General features: G+C 42.5%; 1 protein-coding gene and 1 long non-coding RNA gene across 20 annotated transcripts in view; one reads left to right on the plus strand and one right to left on the minus strand.

Annotated features, from left to right (window-relative positions):
- Nucleotides 1–17,729, minus strand: part of Kiaa1217 (KIAA1217 ortholog) — an 806,709-nt gene that overhangs the window by 59,100 nt on the left and 729,880 nt on the right. For 18 of the 19 annotated variants that reach the window (XM_040755409.1, XM_040755410.1, XM_021234466.2 and 15 more), the window contains one exon: nucleotides 660–1,492. In XM_040755409.1, coding sequence (XP_040611343.1) covers nucleotides 660–1,492 — 833 coding nt within the window. Of the gene's footprint in view, nucleotides 1–659; nucleotides 1,493–6,919; nucleotides 7,112–17,729 lie in introns of those variants that run through there. The other variant, XM_021234463.2, reaches the window with a different exon arrangement.
- LOC121143499 lies at nucleotides 7,288–14,394 on the plus strand. The gene is made up of 3 exons (XR_005880711.1): nucleotides 7,288–7,558; nucleotides 12,740–12,815; nucleotides 13,448–14,394. It is a non-coding gene; the product is annotated as an uncharacterized LOC121143499 (long non-coding RNA).

Below are 17,729 nucleotides of genomic sequence, written 5' to 3' on the forward strand. Positions count from 1 at the left end.
TCGACATCTAATGGGTAAGTTGTCCTTTTTACTTCAATTTCTCTGCTAAATTTTATGATTATGATTATTTTTAGTCAGTTCACCCATCTCAGGCTAGGGAACTTTCTCCTACGAGAATTTGTTTTCCAATTATTTACTTTACAGATTTCAAGATGCATTCAGGATATAAAATATAAAAGAGTATTTTATTCACTAGGAAACTCTGCCCATTCCTGCTCCACTCCTGAATGAGTATTAAGCCCAAAGAGTCCATGTTCATACAAACTCATTGTTTCCATTTTTCAAAAGTAGACGAGAAAATGAAATTGCATTCTATAGGTATAACACAAATGGCTGTGACCAACAGTTGAGCTACTATACATTGTCTACAATGGATAATTGCTATAATCCCTCCATCTATTATCTGCATGGCATTCGTCAATCACCATTTTCTTCCCAATAGTTCCAAATTACCTTAACGACAATGCTGAGAGGACCAGAGTCTAGTGACAAGAAGAGCCAGTGGACCTCACTGACTGACCCCACTCATTCAGGACCTCTGCAGGTGAGTGAGGGCCGCCTTCTCTGATGCTCAGAGTTTTGTTCCCTACTTGCTATCTAGAAAGTAGTTTTCAGCAACACATAGGTACAGACCACCTTCAGCCAACCCCATGCCTTACCTGGTTTCTCTGTCTTTGGGGATCGTAGCAGTGCTATAAGCAAAGACTTGTTTCTCAACTAGAGGAGGCCCCAGGTCCACAAGGCTGGATAATCCTGGAGCGTTTCGTGGCTTTTCGATATATACCAGGGTGCCGGGCTCCTTTTTGAAGGACTGACGACTGGGTGAGACCCGGTCTGGCTGCAGGGTGTGAGGGGGTCCATGTGCATTAAGATGCGGGTGCATGTCTATCATTCTCAGGTCACCCACCCGGTGCGGAGACGCTGGGGGCGTTTTGGAGCCCAAGGTAGGCAAATGGCTGTCGGGGTACTTCCTTGACTTTTGTCTGTATAATGACTGCTCCATATGCATTTCTGCTTGCAAGGAAGGGTTACAGTAAGCACTTGCTGACCGGATCGCAGTGCGGTGATACGCGATGACATGATCTGGGACATCCAACGGGTGGCCACCATGGGATGAGGCTATGCTCATGCGTCCCTCATGATAGAGGTAAGGGTCGGCATAGAAACCCTCATTTCTGAACATAACCAGGTTTTTGTTGCTCATGTCTTCGTCGGGCTTGACATCTCTTCTTTCCAAAATGGCGCTGGGGCTTGGGGAGATGGATCTAGAGACCGGCAGGCTAGAGAGTCTGTCCCTGGGGATGGTGGCGTTGCCAGGAATAGCCATGGGACGGCTGCCCCCGTAAGGGATTCTGGATGGGGAGGGAGGCAAAGAATGGGGCACTGGAGTGGATGGTGGGGAGTTTGGAATTGCGTGGGGTGGGTGAGCCGTGGATCCTGGTCTTGGGGCTACAAGGCCATCTCCTCTTGCATAAACAATTTCCCTCTGCATCTGGAAATAAAACAAGGAACCAGAAAACATACTTAGATAACCGTGGTTTTGGAGGAGTCTCAATGGGACAAAGGGAATCTGACATGACTCTTTCCTCCTTACCAGACACTCATATCAAATGAATGGAACTCCAGCATTTGTCCCCTTGTTGACAAAAGGGACTTTACAGATGCCACCAAATCATGGATCCTGAGGTGACAGACATTATCCAGGGGGCCTCGTTGCAATTACAAAGGTTTTCATATAGACAATAAGAAAATGAGGAATCAGGCTGGGGAGGGGGTGCTGCAGTGGTAGAAGCAGTCACAGACAGAAAGACTAGAAGGTGCTGTGCTGCTGACTTTGGAGGTGAAGAGAGAGCCAGGAACCAAGGGCTGCAGCTGCACAGACAAGGACATGGATTCTCCTTCAGAGTTCCAACCAAGTGTGGTCCTGCCTACAGGTTCATAATGGCCCGTGAAACTCATTTCAGAGACCCAATCTGACCTGTATACAAGAATAAATTCTGCTGGGGGCAGGGGAGGAGGGGAATAAGCGGAGGGGTGGGAGAAAAAATTTGTGGCATTTAAAGCCTAAAAGATTTAGCTTGTTTTTGTAATGTTGGAATTCAAACCTATTGTCTCATAGCTTGGGCAAACACTTTACCACTGCACCCCCACCCCACAACTCCAAGTCTCTAGTAATTTGTTGTAGCAACCTCAAAAACAAAAAACAAAAAACAAAACAAAAAAAACAAAAACAAAAAAGAAACCTGACATACACCCAGTGACAACACAGTGCATGGACTAAATATCGAGACCACAGCTTCTTACCTTAGTAAATATAAGGTTAATATATACATGGATCTAAAAGTGTTTCCCAAAAACCTATGTTGGGCACATTTCCCAGGAGTTAGCCCTGGCAAATAACTAATAAGCGCTTTCCCACTTTTCCAGGCTGAAGTTTTCTAGGACCACGGCTAGAAAGACAAAGCGGATCCCTGGAGAAGCGTGGAAGGAGTTCAGCTCACTCATCAACTGTTTATCTGAGCCTGTGTGAAGACAGCACAACAGCCTAGGTGAAGTAAAGGTGAGGTGACAGGTAAACTCAGTGTGAGAAGAGAAGGGATCTGGGGCATGGAGAGTCCTAATGGCATAGCCTGTGGGGCCATAAGGTGGTGATGGGTGCTGTGACATCACTTAAGTGGTGACGGAACTCGGGTAGCAGGCTACAGTAAACCGGAGCTTTGGGTATATGAATAGCTTACATATTCAGGCTATGGCATTGCATGGTCCAGGAGAGGCAAGGATGCCCACGGCATTTCATTTCATTTAAATGAAACGGTGTCAGGAAACCAAGTTAATACGAGGAAAGGGGGGAAATGAATTTGTGCTTTGCAACCACACTACTGTGTATTGCAAGGACAGAATAAAAAATACAAATAAATCTAGGATATGATTATTTGACTTTTTGGTCAAAGCCCAGGAAGAAAAGGCCCATTGGGATTCTCCATTGTCTACGAAGGAAATGAAAAGGAAACCGTAGCCCCTTATCCCAACCTCTAAGAGATGACAGAAGAGTGTCAATGGCTGGAGGGTAGCTATGGTAGGGACATGGGAGAGAGGAGGTGGCTCAAACAGAGAAGAACCAGAAAGTACACCCTAAGAACTCATGGTTGGGGGAAGAGTAGGATGAATAGGAAACAAGAGTCCATGCCTTGAGTAAAAGAAACTGATCCATCACCATATACATTTGTTATGTGAACAACCTTTACCAAGTTCTTAAGAGTCAGGTATTGGGATACAGCTCCAAACAATCATTCTAGTTCCTGGCACTGAGAGGCAAATGCTTTCCCACATGCCCTCCATGGGAATCCAGAGCAAGAGTTAATCAATCTTCCACAGTTTCTTATCTTGTCTCTGGCATCCAGTGATGTAGAATCCTTGACAGGATCAGGGACTTACTTCAATATATTATAATATATTTTACACAGAAAGTGACTAATTAAAAATGCAAAATAGTTGGGCTGGCAAGATGGCTCAGAGGTTAAGAGCACTGTATTCCAGAAGTACTGAGTTCGATTCCCAGCAACCACATGGTGGTTCACAACCATTTGTAATAAGATCTGGTGGCCTCTTCTGGCCTACAGGAATACATGCAGTCACAATTCTGTATACTTAATAAATAAATATTTAAAAAAGTGTGAAATAGTTACAAATAGTCAACAACTAAATGAAACCCTTTTAAGGAATCACTGAATTGGCCCCTTGGTTCCCCAAGGACCTGAATGATTCTGGAGACCCCAGAGAGAACAGGTTCCTGACTTACAATCATAGTTAATCTTACAATCATAGTTCATGCTTCCCTAGAGTACCTTGAAACTCCCTTTTGTGTCCTTATTTTTATGCTCCATACCTAGTCCTGGATTCCAGGTGCCCTAATGTTATCTGCCCATGAGACCATTCTCTGTTCAGCTGACACATGTCTGACTCAGTGTGCACTTCAGTAGACCAGAAGGACGCCACCCAAAGTCACTATGGGGTAGTATACTTGATTAGTTCTCCAGAGTGGTTGGAACAACCACAGAATGGAGGGTTTACAAAACCATCACAAATCCTTACAAACACCTTTCCCACTGTCTTGCACAGTTCAGGGCTCAATACAAACAAAGGTATGCTCCGCACATAGCTTTATAGGTTATAAAGCCTGAGAGGGTCTTGCTTAGCTGGCAGTGTGTATCTGACCAAATGCCCCAAACAATCATCATAATATGCAATACAATAATCAACAACAAAACAAATCCCTCAAGATAAGCTCATCACATCACATTGATTCCATAGGCCACTGTGTGAAGAGTATGACACATTGCCTAAGACAAATTAATACATAGAGAGTTCTGTTGCCATTATTGTTGGGAATTACAAAGGTAAACAAGATGGAAAATGTCTAGAAGCCACTAGGGACCAGCAAGTGCTTTAATCAGGGCCATCTCTGTTTTCCTTTTTTATCTATCTCTAGGTAGCATCTAGAATTTGGGGATCCCAGCCCACCTGGCCACAGTAGAAATATCCATCTTTCTGTTAAGAGAGAACAAGATTCTGAACAGTAGAGAACTATTATGATAAATAAGTGATATTAATGAAAGCAAAATGTAAAATTAACTAATTTATAAAAACATAGACATGTGTCTTTTAAAGCAGCAGAGGTATTTGAATAGGAATTTAATTTTTTATTGTGATATGAAAAAATATAGTTGAGTTATAAGTATCCTTTAAAATGAAATACCAAAAGGCTCATTAGAAAAAAAAGTCTTTAAAATTGCTGGTAGCATGAATAGATGTATTCTGAAAGAACAAATCAATTAAGAATAATTCTGATATACTGTGCTGCGAATTCATGTGAAGAATGCGGGTGCCAGTCAAAATATCGAATAGCCAGCATCTGTCTTGGTCCAGGGGCTAATCAGTTCATGCGTGAGGATGGATTCTAGCGATAGACATCACACACTTGCTGACCATGCTGGCCATCGTCCCTAAACTTTCCACTTCAAAATAATCTTGCCATGGTCCAATGAATGAACCCCTGAGTTAACCACTGGATATTTAATTATGACAGAACAGTTAATCTGAGGCTGAATGTCTCCATCAATACTAGGGGCATAGTCAAAGCCTCTGGCAAAATGTTCATGTTGCTTTTGCCAGGCTGTGTCTGATTTTCCAAGATAGCTTTAAAAAGCACCCGATCATTTCACCCCCTGCTCTAAATAGAGCTCCAGAAGAGGACGACATGATAATCCCGTTAAGCCATGGGAAAACATGGCTTTCAGATCTATGAGAACAAACTCTTAACACGAGATAACTCAAGTTCTTACAGTAAATGACCCAGTTTGCCTGGTAGCATCTCACCCAGGACCTGGCAGAAGGACTGGGAGATGAAGAAGGAACCTCATGTTGATTTTTAAAAACTAGACTTTAGGGGCTGGAGAGATGGCTCAGCGGTTAAGAGTACTGACTGCTCTTCCAGAGGTCCTGAGTTCAATTCCCAGCAACCACATGGCGGCTCACAACCATCTGTAATGAGATCTGGTGCCCTCTCCTGGCGTGCAGACATATGTAGAGGCAGGATGTTGTATTCATAATAAATAAATAAAATCTTAAAAAAAAAAAAAGAAAAACAAAAACAAAAAAAAAACCAAACTTAAAAAAAAAAACTAGACTTTACTAACTTCACAAGATGCTTGTCTGACTGGCTATGGGGCAGATAAGTTTTATAGTTTGTCATTTAGAACAACCTTTGGCGCTCGAGCTAGTGTCCTTCTTATGACTGTAATGCCCTTGTTCCAGGCATCTACAGTCTGATTTTGTTGTGGTTTTTAACTGTCTTGCTGACAAAGACCTGGCATTAAATATGAATGGGCTTTTCTTATACTAATGCCCACAGTCGGGTCTAGGAGAAGATTAGACTACTTTACATGGAAAGATAAGCAAGACATTTGTATACACAGGACTGTACTGTGTACCCCTGATCATTTGAGCCTGCTAGGGTCTCACCTACCCCTGATGATTCTTCTGCACCCCATTCCTCTCAGCAAGTTCAAAGTAGCTATGCCCATCACTGAGACTTTCTCTACAGGGACTTTAACCTTGACATCTGTATGTAAACTGCAGAATTTCCTTTTACAGAAATAAAAGAGGACCTACACATATTTTTCTACTCCCTTATTAGAATTCAAGATTTTTTGGTTTTGTTTTTGGTCTGCCTAGGTTCAGGAATAGAAATATCCAACCAGCCAGCAATGTATGAAGCAGGCTGTTCTTCCTCACTTGTTTGCTACGTATGGTATTGTCTTTTCCTTTCACCACTATCCAAATCCCTACTGTGTCCTGGTTGTTTGAGTCCTGGTGCTGGTAAACAGGGAGGGGTTTTTTGCAGTCTCATCACCAAGCTGGCCCCGGGTAACATGCTGCTGTTCTCGATCATAGCACCCAGTTCAATAATGTACCTCATCTTTCCCTCAACTAGAGTATACTGAGGGTCAGTTCAAATTAGGTTTGAGTTAGGCAGCTATATATAGCTGCATTTCATTTTCCCTAAGCAATCTAAGACAAGGCAAGTATCACTTGGTTGGAAGTTTCTGGAAAGTAAGACAAGAAGGAACATTTAAAAATTGTTTCTGGAAAAAAAAATCTAACATGAAAAAAATGTTCACTTACCATCCTTTGTGGAAATGTTCATGTCATCATTATCTCTTTCTGAAGCATTTACAATACACAGATATGCTTTGTGGGGAGGGCATATTATGTTCAGCTTACTCTATTTCAAGCCACACCCTTCCAAGTCTAGAATCTGTACGTGGTCTCCTCCACCAGACCACATAATAAGTAACCGGAGAAAACAGAAAAACGTCCTTAGAAATGTTTTCATCCTCTAAGAACAAAAGCCACTTACTTTTTGTCTGAGGGAACCACCTGTGCAACTGACGCCGAGAAAAGGCCCATTGGCTCTGTGCCGGGTTATGGTACTCCTTTGTTTGAGATCCTCATCCGAATCCCCAGGCCCTCCAGACAACTTTCTTCTCTTCAGAGTCCAAATCACCCGAAGAACACTCAGATACTAAATGCTGCCCAATAAAGACCAGTTTGTTTTGCCCAGTCTTCAGAGCAGAGCTGCCACAGGCATGGATAAAAAGTAGCTCTCCCCATGATAAGCCAATTTCTCCTCCCCTTGGAAATTAGTCACTGAATAACCTCAGCTCCCATCCAACCACAGGCTACTGCGTGGGTGACTCAATCCTTCAACAATTGCTTACAGGGAAACACAGAGCGAGGAAGGCGCTCAACACTGAGAGCCCTGGGTAAATGGGTTAGCAATAAAAGCTATATTGCCAAATAGAATCTACATAAAGCAAACATAGTCCTTAAAGCAGACCAAGAGCCAGCCATCAAGAAGTGAAACCAACAGAGAAGCTGGTGTGCTAATTATCCCCCAGGACCAACTCTCGTGTCCTGTTATGAGTGCTGAAAAAAAAAAACCTGGCCCAGCACCCAAGCATCATTCTTCTGCTGGACTTTTAAAGTCTGGTTATTGGTGAGTAAAGGCAACCTGTTTCTTCCCTAGGTTTGTGATATCTGAGGGAAAACAAGGAGGGTAAAAAGGCTGTCTACTGATTAACCCGCTGGTCTAACCAGGCTGAGCTATCAGTTTTCTGCAGCGCGGGGCTAGCTAGCAATGGCTATGGTTCTGGAAAACCAAGCTTCCATGAGGAGGGAAAAGAGAGGGCAAGTCGCAACTGCTGGAAGAGGAGCTCTGAGAAAGGCAAGCAGCTCCTGGCAGCCCCACCCTAGGCAACAAGGAAGAGAAAGCCAGAGGTTCTCCACAGGCATCCCCTGAGGAAGGCACTGTACAGCCTGCTCTTCTAGGGAGACAGGGACAAGAAGGGGAGTGTGGGTCCACCAGAAGTGGCTCGCTGAAGGACAGGTGTCAACGCCTGGCTAACAAAAGGTGAGTGAGGCAAAAGCCAAGGCTTCCCTTGGCTCACAGAAGCACTCAGTTTAGCCACTCCCCCTGTCCTCTGAGCCCTCAGGGACAGCACAACACCCAGCTGGGAATCCTGCAACAAGGAAACTCAGACACTGGGTTGGCCTTAAGCCACACCCCGCTACCACACTCATGGCTGCCTGTGCATTTTTAAAAACATTTTCAGTCTGTCAGAGGTTGTGCTTGCTGACCAAAAGAATTCCGTGACGTCCCTGAAGTTCAAATGCAGTCAGCATGGTGAAGGCACCAAAGGGCCTGTTTACTACCACCAAATCGCCCGCGGTTATTAAGGGAGGGGGAAAGTGTTGCCCATACCACCACCACCCTCCTAGGATGTCCCATTAGAAACAATATTTTGATGAAGTGGTTGTAACAGATGCCACCTAAGAGACTGGGAAAGAGGAGAAGGGACTTGAAAACCCTTGTTTTGATTTTTTAATCTAATCAGCGAGGATTTGTTATTTCTCACCGGGCTACGGGAAGCACACACTCTCAGCAACCAGACATCTGGCATATATTTGGCAGGGTTTGTTGGGTCACAGAAGGGCTTTCCAGGAAGGGGAACATAGAAGCTGGCCTTCATTGTCTGTGGAAGCCACATCCAGCCCCACCGCACCTCCAGCTTCTTTGTTTAATGGAAGGCACAGCTTGGTTCTTTGAGTGCTTCCCCTGAGTCTTCACATATGGAACTGCCTATTCATTCAGAGTGATGGGGCCATGCTATTCCCACCCCCAAACAGAAGCAATGAACCCTCCCTCGGTACTCTTTGGTTGAGTGAATCATGCCATAATCAACTTATTTCCTGACAGTCACCTTAAAGGGTGATAGCTTCTGTTGACTCTGCTACCATGGGAGTTGGTATCATGTCGGGGGCAGTCTGGCCTGTCTCTCCCATCTCTTCCTTCCTGCCTTTTCAGAGCCATCTCCTTTCACTTTCAAAGTTCTCCAGGGCACTCTGCACGGTGCATGCATGGCTTGGGCTCTCTGCACAGTGCATACGGCTTCATCATTACTGGGGCAGTAATTCACCATTAGGGACTTGAAAGGCAGCTGAATCCTGCAGCGAATCCGGATGAGTTAAATGCTGTGCAGTAAGCAGGAAGCTGGTCCCAGAGAGGAGAGAGGGGTTTGCTACCCAAGGCTTTGAAAGAGAAGTGGCTAATGAACTACCCGTTTCTGAAAAAATAAACAAATGTCCTGGTGCTGTTCCCAGGCCCACCAAGTGACTGGCACTCTTCTGAGGGCTCCTTAACTCCTTCCCACATGCCCAAGTTCAGCCAACTACTGCCATGTCACACTCTAGTTTGATCATCAGGTTGTTCTCAGACTTGTCTACCTTTCCAGAAACAGCCTTTGTGAAATAGCTGTTCATCCCCCATCTTTCTTTCTTTCTTTCTTTTTTTTTTTTTGCACCAAAGCTGCAAGTGAAGAGGAAGCAATTTATTTAAATTTAAGAAAGGCCTTGTCAGCAAACATCCAGTGTTACCTCAGTAGGACACAATGTTTACTCTCTGGGGAGGCCAATGACACTGTAAAACTTATTCCTAATTCCTCTTTCCCATTCATTAACAATTTAAGAAATACACATATAAAAAGAAACTGCCATGTGCCTATAGGCGTAAACAAGGTATCATAAAAGGACACGATTATTATGCTGGAAATATTTCAAACTCAACTTGTTTATAATGCTAAAATTGCAAGGATGATCATTTGTAAGGTCTTATTAATCTATTAATGTTTCATTTGATCATAAATGGACCTTCTCCCAGACATGAGACAGACAGGCTGTTGCCAAAATTATTGGATTCTCAGTAAAGAGATGATCCCATCAGCGGTTAGCTTATGGCTATATTTAACATGAGTGTTATTCTCAGAAATAGTTTGACATGAAGAACTCTAGTTGGGCCCTACACCACCAGATCTGGTGGGCCAGCCCTGTGCCCAACAATGATAGAAGATGCTCGGGCTGGGGCACAATAAAGAAATAATGTTACGTATAGCATCATCAAACTTCCAAGTCACAATCAGGGACAGGGCAGAGCTGCAGGGTAGGTAAAAGAAAAACTCCCCTCTCACATGGATACTTGATCTTCTACAGGGCTACTCCCTGTGTTATCTCAAGCCAAGGACAACTCCTTCGGTATCTGTAGTGGTCACAGTTAGGAAAATCATATCTTCTTACAAACATTTGCAACAGATGGAACAAACAGCTCCTTCTGTGCTCTTCGTGTCCACCGATGCTTCTGCACAGACAGTTCTTTTGTGCGCGGATCCCTTTCAGACCTTCCAGATCTGTTGCTGGAACATTACCTATGGGCTCAACTCAGCGGCTTACACTGTTTCCTTTGAGTAACGGCTACTGAAATGCCTATTTAATTATTAGCACACACCTTAAATGTATAATATATTGCATTATCAACTTCTAATGCTTCTTGTTGTGAAAGGAATTTTAAGTGTGCCCTCGAGCAAGTACAAATGATAATCATGTAGTGTTTTTGTATTATATAAAGTGCTTTCAGTTATGATTTTATTTTATGGACACCAGAACTCAGTAAGGCAGGTGCTACTGTCCTGAATGACTAGGGAATGACATGTAGGAAGTTAAGAACCTTGCCCAACATCATGTAGCAAGTATATACGTGTAGTAGCTAGTAGTATTTTAGTCATATTCATCTATAGGAGATAAGTTCCAACATATAAGTAGACACCTACAGCTGCAGATAGTACAGAACATTATATATATTACATTGTCCCTTCCTTAAACATGCCCCAAAGACTTCAACGACAATAACACATTTGGGATAATTATGACGATAAATTGTAATAAAAGCTACTTAGAACTTACGAACTGAGCCGGGCGTTGGTGGCGCACGCCTTTAATCCCAGCACTCGGGAGGCAGAGGCAGGCAGATCTCTGTGAGTTCGAGACCAGCATGGACTACCAAGTGAGTTCCAGGACAGCCTCCAAAGCCACAGAGAAACCCTGTCTCGAAAAACCAAAAAAAAAAAAAAAGAACTTATGAACGGGTTAATTCTATTGATTAGTTTTAGATAAACCAATATTGATCTTAAGGAGCTGAAATCATGGGAAGGGAAACTGAACACAGATATGGGGTACCTGGAGAGATAGTTCAGAGGTTAAGAGCACTGACTGCTCTTCCAGAGGACTCAGGTTCAATTCCCAGCACCCACACGGCAGCTCACACCTGTCTCTAACTCTAGTTTCAGGGTGGATCTGACATGCTCACAGGGACATACATGCAGCTAAAACACCAATGCACATACATAAAATAAAAATAAATTTAAATATTAAATAATATATATACATATACACACAGATACCAGATTACTTGTGTGCTAAAATATTTGGGGTGTATCTTATTAACATCTATGGGGACCATATCTTTCAAAGTTAACTAGTTCATATCTCTCAGAAATTCATTAACCAGTGACAGAGACACAGGTCCCTTCTTTTGACCCTATGTGCAGCTTTCCTTTCAACATAAAAACTGACCAAGTTATGACTGAAGAAACTTACATACCATAGCAAATAGCTTTAGGATGATTGCAACAATGTGAGAATTAAGACATGTGCATATTTTGGCTTGATGACATAGCAAGTCTAAACTTACCAAATGAGTTCATAACGATTTATACAGAATTGTAATCACTACAACTGTAGATTAGAGAGGCAGAGATTTCAGGGCCCATTAGGGAAAAATGATGGTAGATATCTGGATGAATGACAGAATTTGGAAACCAAATGGTCACTTAGCGGCATGACCTCTTATCCTTGGGGGATGCATGCAGGCTCCATTACTGCTTAACAGAACAAACATAGCGCAAGGCAAGCCGCATCACTGAGCCCGTTTTAAACAGTCTGCTGTGGCTGGTGAGAGGTGCTTTGCTGAGCCATCATTTTTATCCATAACTGAACACTGGCTAATGTGTCAGGAGAAGAAAGGGCTGTAAAGGAGACAAGTTCCAGGGGATAACACTGGAGGACAATAATTTATACGTCACCAAATCCAAACTCTAGGCAAATAAATGTGAGACAACAGTGCAGTTTCATATCAAAACAGCCCTTGTGCCGATTTACGTTTGATTCAGAAGGGTCTTCTGCTCTGCCCTTAAAAGCAACTCCCAGTGTCAGACAATTCCGTGGGCATCCAAGGGAGGAGGATGCTTATGGGTAAGACTGAATAGATGCTGGGTTACAACTGACAACATGGTACTTTCTCAGTTTTTTCAGACATTCCAACCTTGTGATGAATATGCCCTTGAAACCCCATCTGTCTTCCTCGGCTTTAGTTGGAGCCTGAGACAAAGAATACGAAAACACCTGCAAGTATTTGGACCAGATTATTATTCCTGAATGGCCTCCAAGTGTGTCTCTCAAAAATCAGTGCAGACAGGCTGGCAAGATGTCTCAGTAGGTAGAAACACTGGGCCATAAGCCTGATAACCTGAGCTCAGTTCCTGGAACTGGAAGAAGGAGAGAACCAACTCTCAGAAGTTATCCTCTGATCTCCACTCAGGGGCCATGGCACGTGAATGTCTGTATGAATGTGCACAATACACTCCTAATAATAATTAATAATATCAGTAATGGTTTTTAAAAATAAGAACACCAGTGTGGAAGAGGGAAGGCAACCAACACCACTCTTGAATGAATCACTCAATCTGCATAGAGCACAAGAATTAACATGAGTTTCTTAATCTTTAAACAGGACTTCCTGTAATGCCCACTCCAAAAATACGATTCTGTAAATTCATGGAGTGTCTATTGAGTAGCCACTGTCTATGGTAAGTCCAGGGTTACAATTGATGAGGGAGAAGTGGTCTGTTAAGACATAACGTTCAGCGGGCATAGAGGCTCAAACATTTGATCCCAGTACTCGGGAGGCAGAGTCAGGCAGATCTCTGTGAGTTCAAGGGAAGCCTGTTCTACAGAGTGAGTTCCAGGATAGCCAGAACCACATAGTGAGACCCTATCTTAAATAACAATAACAACAACAACAAAAAACAAAACTCAAAACAAAACAAGCCAGTAGTAAGTACACAATCCTCACCTTTGAGGAGGGCACAGTTTACAAGAGAAAGTTAAGGATGCCTCTATATATATATATATATATATATATATATATATATATATATATATATTCAAAATAGGATCCAGAAAGAACCACTTAAATGAGTGCAAAAGACAGTTTCCCAGGATCGACAGAATGAGAGCATTCTGATAGTAAGCTGTGGGTGGCAGTCATGCTCACAATTGCCTATGATTTTTCCAATAGTAAATACTTAAATTGGTTCAACTCATTTGCCAGAGGAAGTTTGACAGAGGAAAGTAATGTTTTTAGACATTTCTTATTTATCAATGCTTTCCAAACTTATCCCATTAAATTCCTAATTATTCCTATCACCTCCATTTTCAGATAAACAAACTGACCTAGAACTTCAAGTTTCTCATCCAAAGACAAAAGCCAGGTCCAGAATCCACGAGATGCCTGACAATCTCGCAGTTCAGTATCTAGAGATCAGTGTTCGGGTCTGACCTTAAAGGGGTCTGAGGTTGAGTATTATTTTGGTGCAAAATCAAGTGCACAGATATCTGAACAAAGGCATCTCTGCTGCTGGTTCCAGAAGAGAAGGCTCAAACAAACCGACGGTATCCACATTCTCTAAAACTGCAGGGGAAAGTCCTCGAAACAATGACTCCAGGATATCCGTGAACCCCACAAAAGTGCTCCATTTCAAAGGAATACCTTTGTGTTTGCAGTTCAAATATCAGGTTAGCCAGCCAGCAAGCATGGCTCAGAAATCTGAGCCGGTCAGCAAAACCACTGCCTTCCTTATTTGGATAAATAACAGCCTCAAAGACAACCAGTTTGGGAGTCATGCATGTCCCGAGGCTGAGCTTGGCAGCTTCTCTGCCCATGCCTTGCATTGCCCTGCACTGCCCTGGAGGAACTGAACCAGCTAACACCATCTCTTTGCCACCAGGCTGATCCTCAGACACCAGATTTGCTTCTCCAAGTTCCAAGAACGCACATCCAGAACTGTGGGCATCCCCACTCTCAGGTGAAGCCCTGAATTTGGAAACCAAGGAAGTTGTAAGAAACCAAAAGGTTAGTTAGCAGCTCTGAGACTTCTGAGAGAATCATCATGCTCCATGTGACAAATGCCTATATCATGGAAAGAGGACAATACTATCTGGTTGTTCTTGCCAATGCTGTCCCCTGAAAGGAGAGACTCTCAGCCCCACATGTAGTAAGGCACATGAAGAAATGGCGATGGGAAATATGAAGCACTTTTCAAAGTCCCCAACTACCACCAAGAACTTTGGTATCCACTTTAAAGATAAACTCCAGCTTAAACCAAACGACTTACTTTCTCTCACTGTTGAACCCAACATTCAGCTTCTTCCTCTTTTCAGGGTGGTGTGTGTGTGTGTGTGTGTGTGTGTGTGTGTGTGTGTGTGTGTGTGTGTGTGTGTGTGTGTGTGTGTGTGTGTGTGTGTGTGTGTGTGTTCACTTAAATTTCTTCACTTTTCTGAAAAACAATATTGGGTAAAATTTCTCCCAGGAAGGATAGGAAGATATAGGCCAACAAATAGAGTTTCCTAAAATCAGGACACTGAATTATGGTTAAAGAGGCTTGATTTCTCCTAAGAATCTCTTCTCCATCATTGTTCCCCAAATTTCACTGTGGCTCTGGCAGCGAGTTTCACTGAGCCTCTAACTGCAGCTATGGTGTTCTAGAAATGCCTACTGTGCTTATCCTTCTCAGGCCATGAATAGTAAATGAATTAAATCATTGCTACATTATCCGAGGTGTAGAAATGCATGAAAAACTTGCATTGTTTTTAATATCACCAACAAATATTCATGGGCTCCTTACTGAGTTTCGAGGCAAGACAAAGTGTATAAAATGCATAAGATTCATTTGAATATATTCACAGGAGGATGAAGAAAGAAACCAATATCTTCTCTTGGGGAAAGAGAAGAACTCATGAACGAGTGGCAATTCTGAATGTAGGCAATGTATACTTTGCTATAATATATCTCAAAGACTTCATCCTTGAGGAGAAAAGTCCAAGTGTATGGCATGGGCTTGCACTTAAGAAGATATAAGAAAATATTCTTGCTTATGTCAGTGAAAAGACTTATGAGGCAGTGGTGATGACAGCCAGGCCTGATAACCTGAATTCAATCCTGGGGATTCACATGGTGGAAGGAAAAGAATATTATTTTAAGATGTATCATATTTGTTAATGGTAAGGAACTTTTGTTTAATGATACAAAGATGTATTGCATTCTTTTATGTTGCATTTGTTTAACTCTGTGAAGCTGTGTTACTTTCCCTGTCTAAAACACTTGAATGGGCTGGGCATTGGTGGTGCATGCCTTTAATTCCAGCATTTGGGAGGTAGAAGCAGGAAGATCTCTGTGAGTTCGAGGCCAGCCTGGTCTACTGAGCGAGTGCCAGGACAGGCTCCAAAACCATACAGAGGAACCCTGTCTTGAAAAACCAACCAACTAATCAAACAGAACACCAGATTGGTCTAATAAAGAGCTGAACAATGGCCAGTAGCAAGGCAGGAGAAAGGACAGGCAGAGAAAATAAATAGGAGAAATCTGGGAGAAGATCAAGGAGCATGAAAAGAAAGAGCCAGCCACCCAGCAACACAGAGAGCCATGGAGTAAGAAGGAAAGAAAAGATATACAGAAATAGAGAAAGGTAAAAGCCCAGAGGCAAAATTAGATGGGATAATTTAAGAAAAGCTGGCTAGAGCTAGGCGTTTGTGACACACGCCTTTAATTCCAGCACTCAGGAGGCAGAGGCCAGTGGATCTCTGTGAGTTTGAGGCCAGTCTGATCTACAGAGTGCCAGGACAGGCTCCAAAGCTACACAGAGAAATCCTGTCTCGAAACAAAACAAACAAACAAACAAACAAACAAACAACAAGCTGGCTAGAAACAAACCAAGTTAAGGCTAGGTATTCATAACAAAAAATAAACCTCTGTATATTTATTTGGGAGCTGGGTGGCAGGCCTCCAAAGAGTAAAAAACAACCAACTCCAATTCCTCTCAGCTATCTTCTGACCTCACATGTGCATCTTGACAAATATGTGTGTGTACACATGTGCAAAGAGAACTTGTTACTTAAAAAAAGAGAAAAGATATTTTTCTTCACTCCCATTCTCAAATTAATTGTCTTATGGGTTGATGAGTAAAGCATTGTTTGGCTATGATAGGCAGGGCTACCAGACGAGAATTCTGGGAAGTGTAGGCAGAGAGGAGTCATGAAATGAGCCCAGGAAGAGAGGCCACATGATTTGTTCTCCAGTAAGCCAATACTGTGTAGAAATACATAGATTAGCAGTTAGGGGTTAATAGTTAAGACAGACCAAGCCAATAAGAAGCCCAAGCCACCAGCCAACGGTTCATTTGGGACAAGGCAGCTGCAGAACTGGGAGGGAAATCCTGTAAGAAAGGACATTCTGAATCTAGACCACACTGAGTAGAAGGCTCTATTAGTTACTTTTCTGTGCCTGATATAAAACACCATGACCAAAGACAATGTAAGGAAGAGAGTTTATTTTGGCTATGGCTCCAAAGGATGAGAGTCTATGGGCTTTTTTATGTATAGCAAAAAGTATAGATCCAATGAAAATGGACACACTTTTTTACTGGACATCCATGATTAGTTAGCTTTGCATATATATTCACTGCACAGATACTGAAAACATAAAAATGTATTTGAACTGAGGCTGGTAGCACCAGTTTGTAATCCCGGCTACTTAGGAGTCTGAGGCAGGAAGACTGAAAGTTCACAGCCTTCCTTTCTATGGAGTGAGTTAAAAGCCAGTCAGGGTAACTTAGTCTCAAAATAAAATGTGAAAAGAAGACTGGGGGACATACCTGAGTGGAAAATGATGATATAACATGCATGAGGCCCTGGGTTCAGTCCACAACAGTGTAAAAACCTAAATTTTCATGAAGTCAGTATATATATATATATATATATATATATATATATATATATATATATATATGAGACAGGGTTTCTCTGGGTATCCTTGGCTGTCCTGGAACTCGCTCTGTAGACCAGGTTGGCCTTGAACTCATAGAGATCTGCCTGACTCTCCCTCCTGTGCTGGGATTAAAGGCATGTGCCATCATCACCCAGCTAGTGCATATCTGTTAATAAAAATTGTGACTCAAAGTTCCACATTGACTTATTTTTATGCCCTAGTCTCAAGGTGATACAGAATAGAACTTACTAGCATTTTCCTAAACTTCTTCAGATCATTGTTATGAATAATAAAAATACAGAAACATTTTAAAACAACATATTTCAGTCTGAAAATGGCTACATTAACATAATTATAGCCTTGGTTGCCAATACTGCCACATTTCTCATTTTTATGAGAATACAGAGGTTCTCTTAGATCACAAGCTAATAGGCTCCTTGGTCTAAATATACACAGTGAAATCTTCAGCAGATTTCTGAAGCGACGAGGTCTGACCCTGTAGATATCTGGTTGAGAAAATTACTCTGCTGCAGGGAGGGTCCTTTTTCCTTCTTGTTTTGCTGTTAAACAGCTGCTAGGAAACATATTTTTAGATTTGCTTTTAAAGGAAGGCAAAAACTGGTATCTACTTTTGGAGATGCATCTAGAATGTTCCTTTACTCACAGCCACATGGCGCCA

This window comes from Mesocricetus auratus, unplaced genomic scaffold, assembly GCF_017639785.1.
Source record: "Mesocricetus auratus isolate SY011 unplaced genomic scaffold, BCM_Maur_2.0 Super-Scaffold_100013, whole genome shotgun sequence".
In the NCBI taxonomy this organism is placed as follows: Eukaryota; Metazoa; Chordata; class Mammalia; order Rodentia; family Cricetidae; genus Mesocricetus; species Mesocricetus auratus.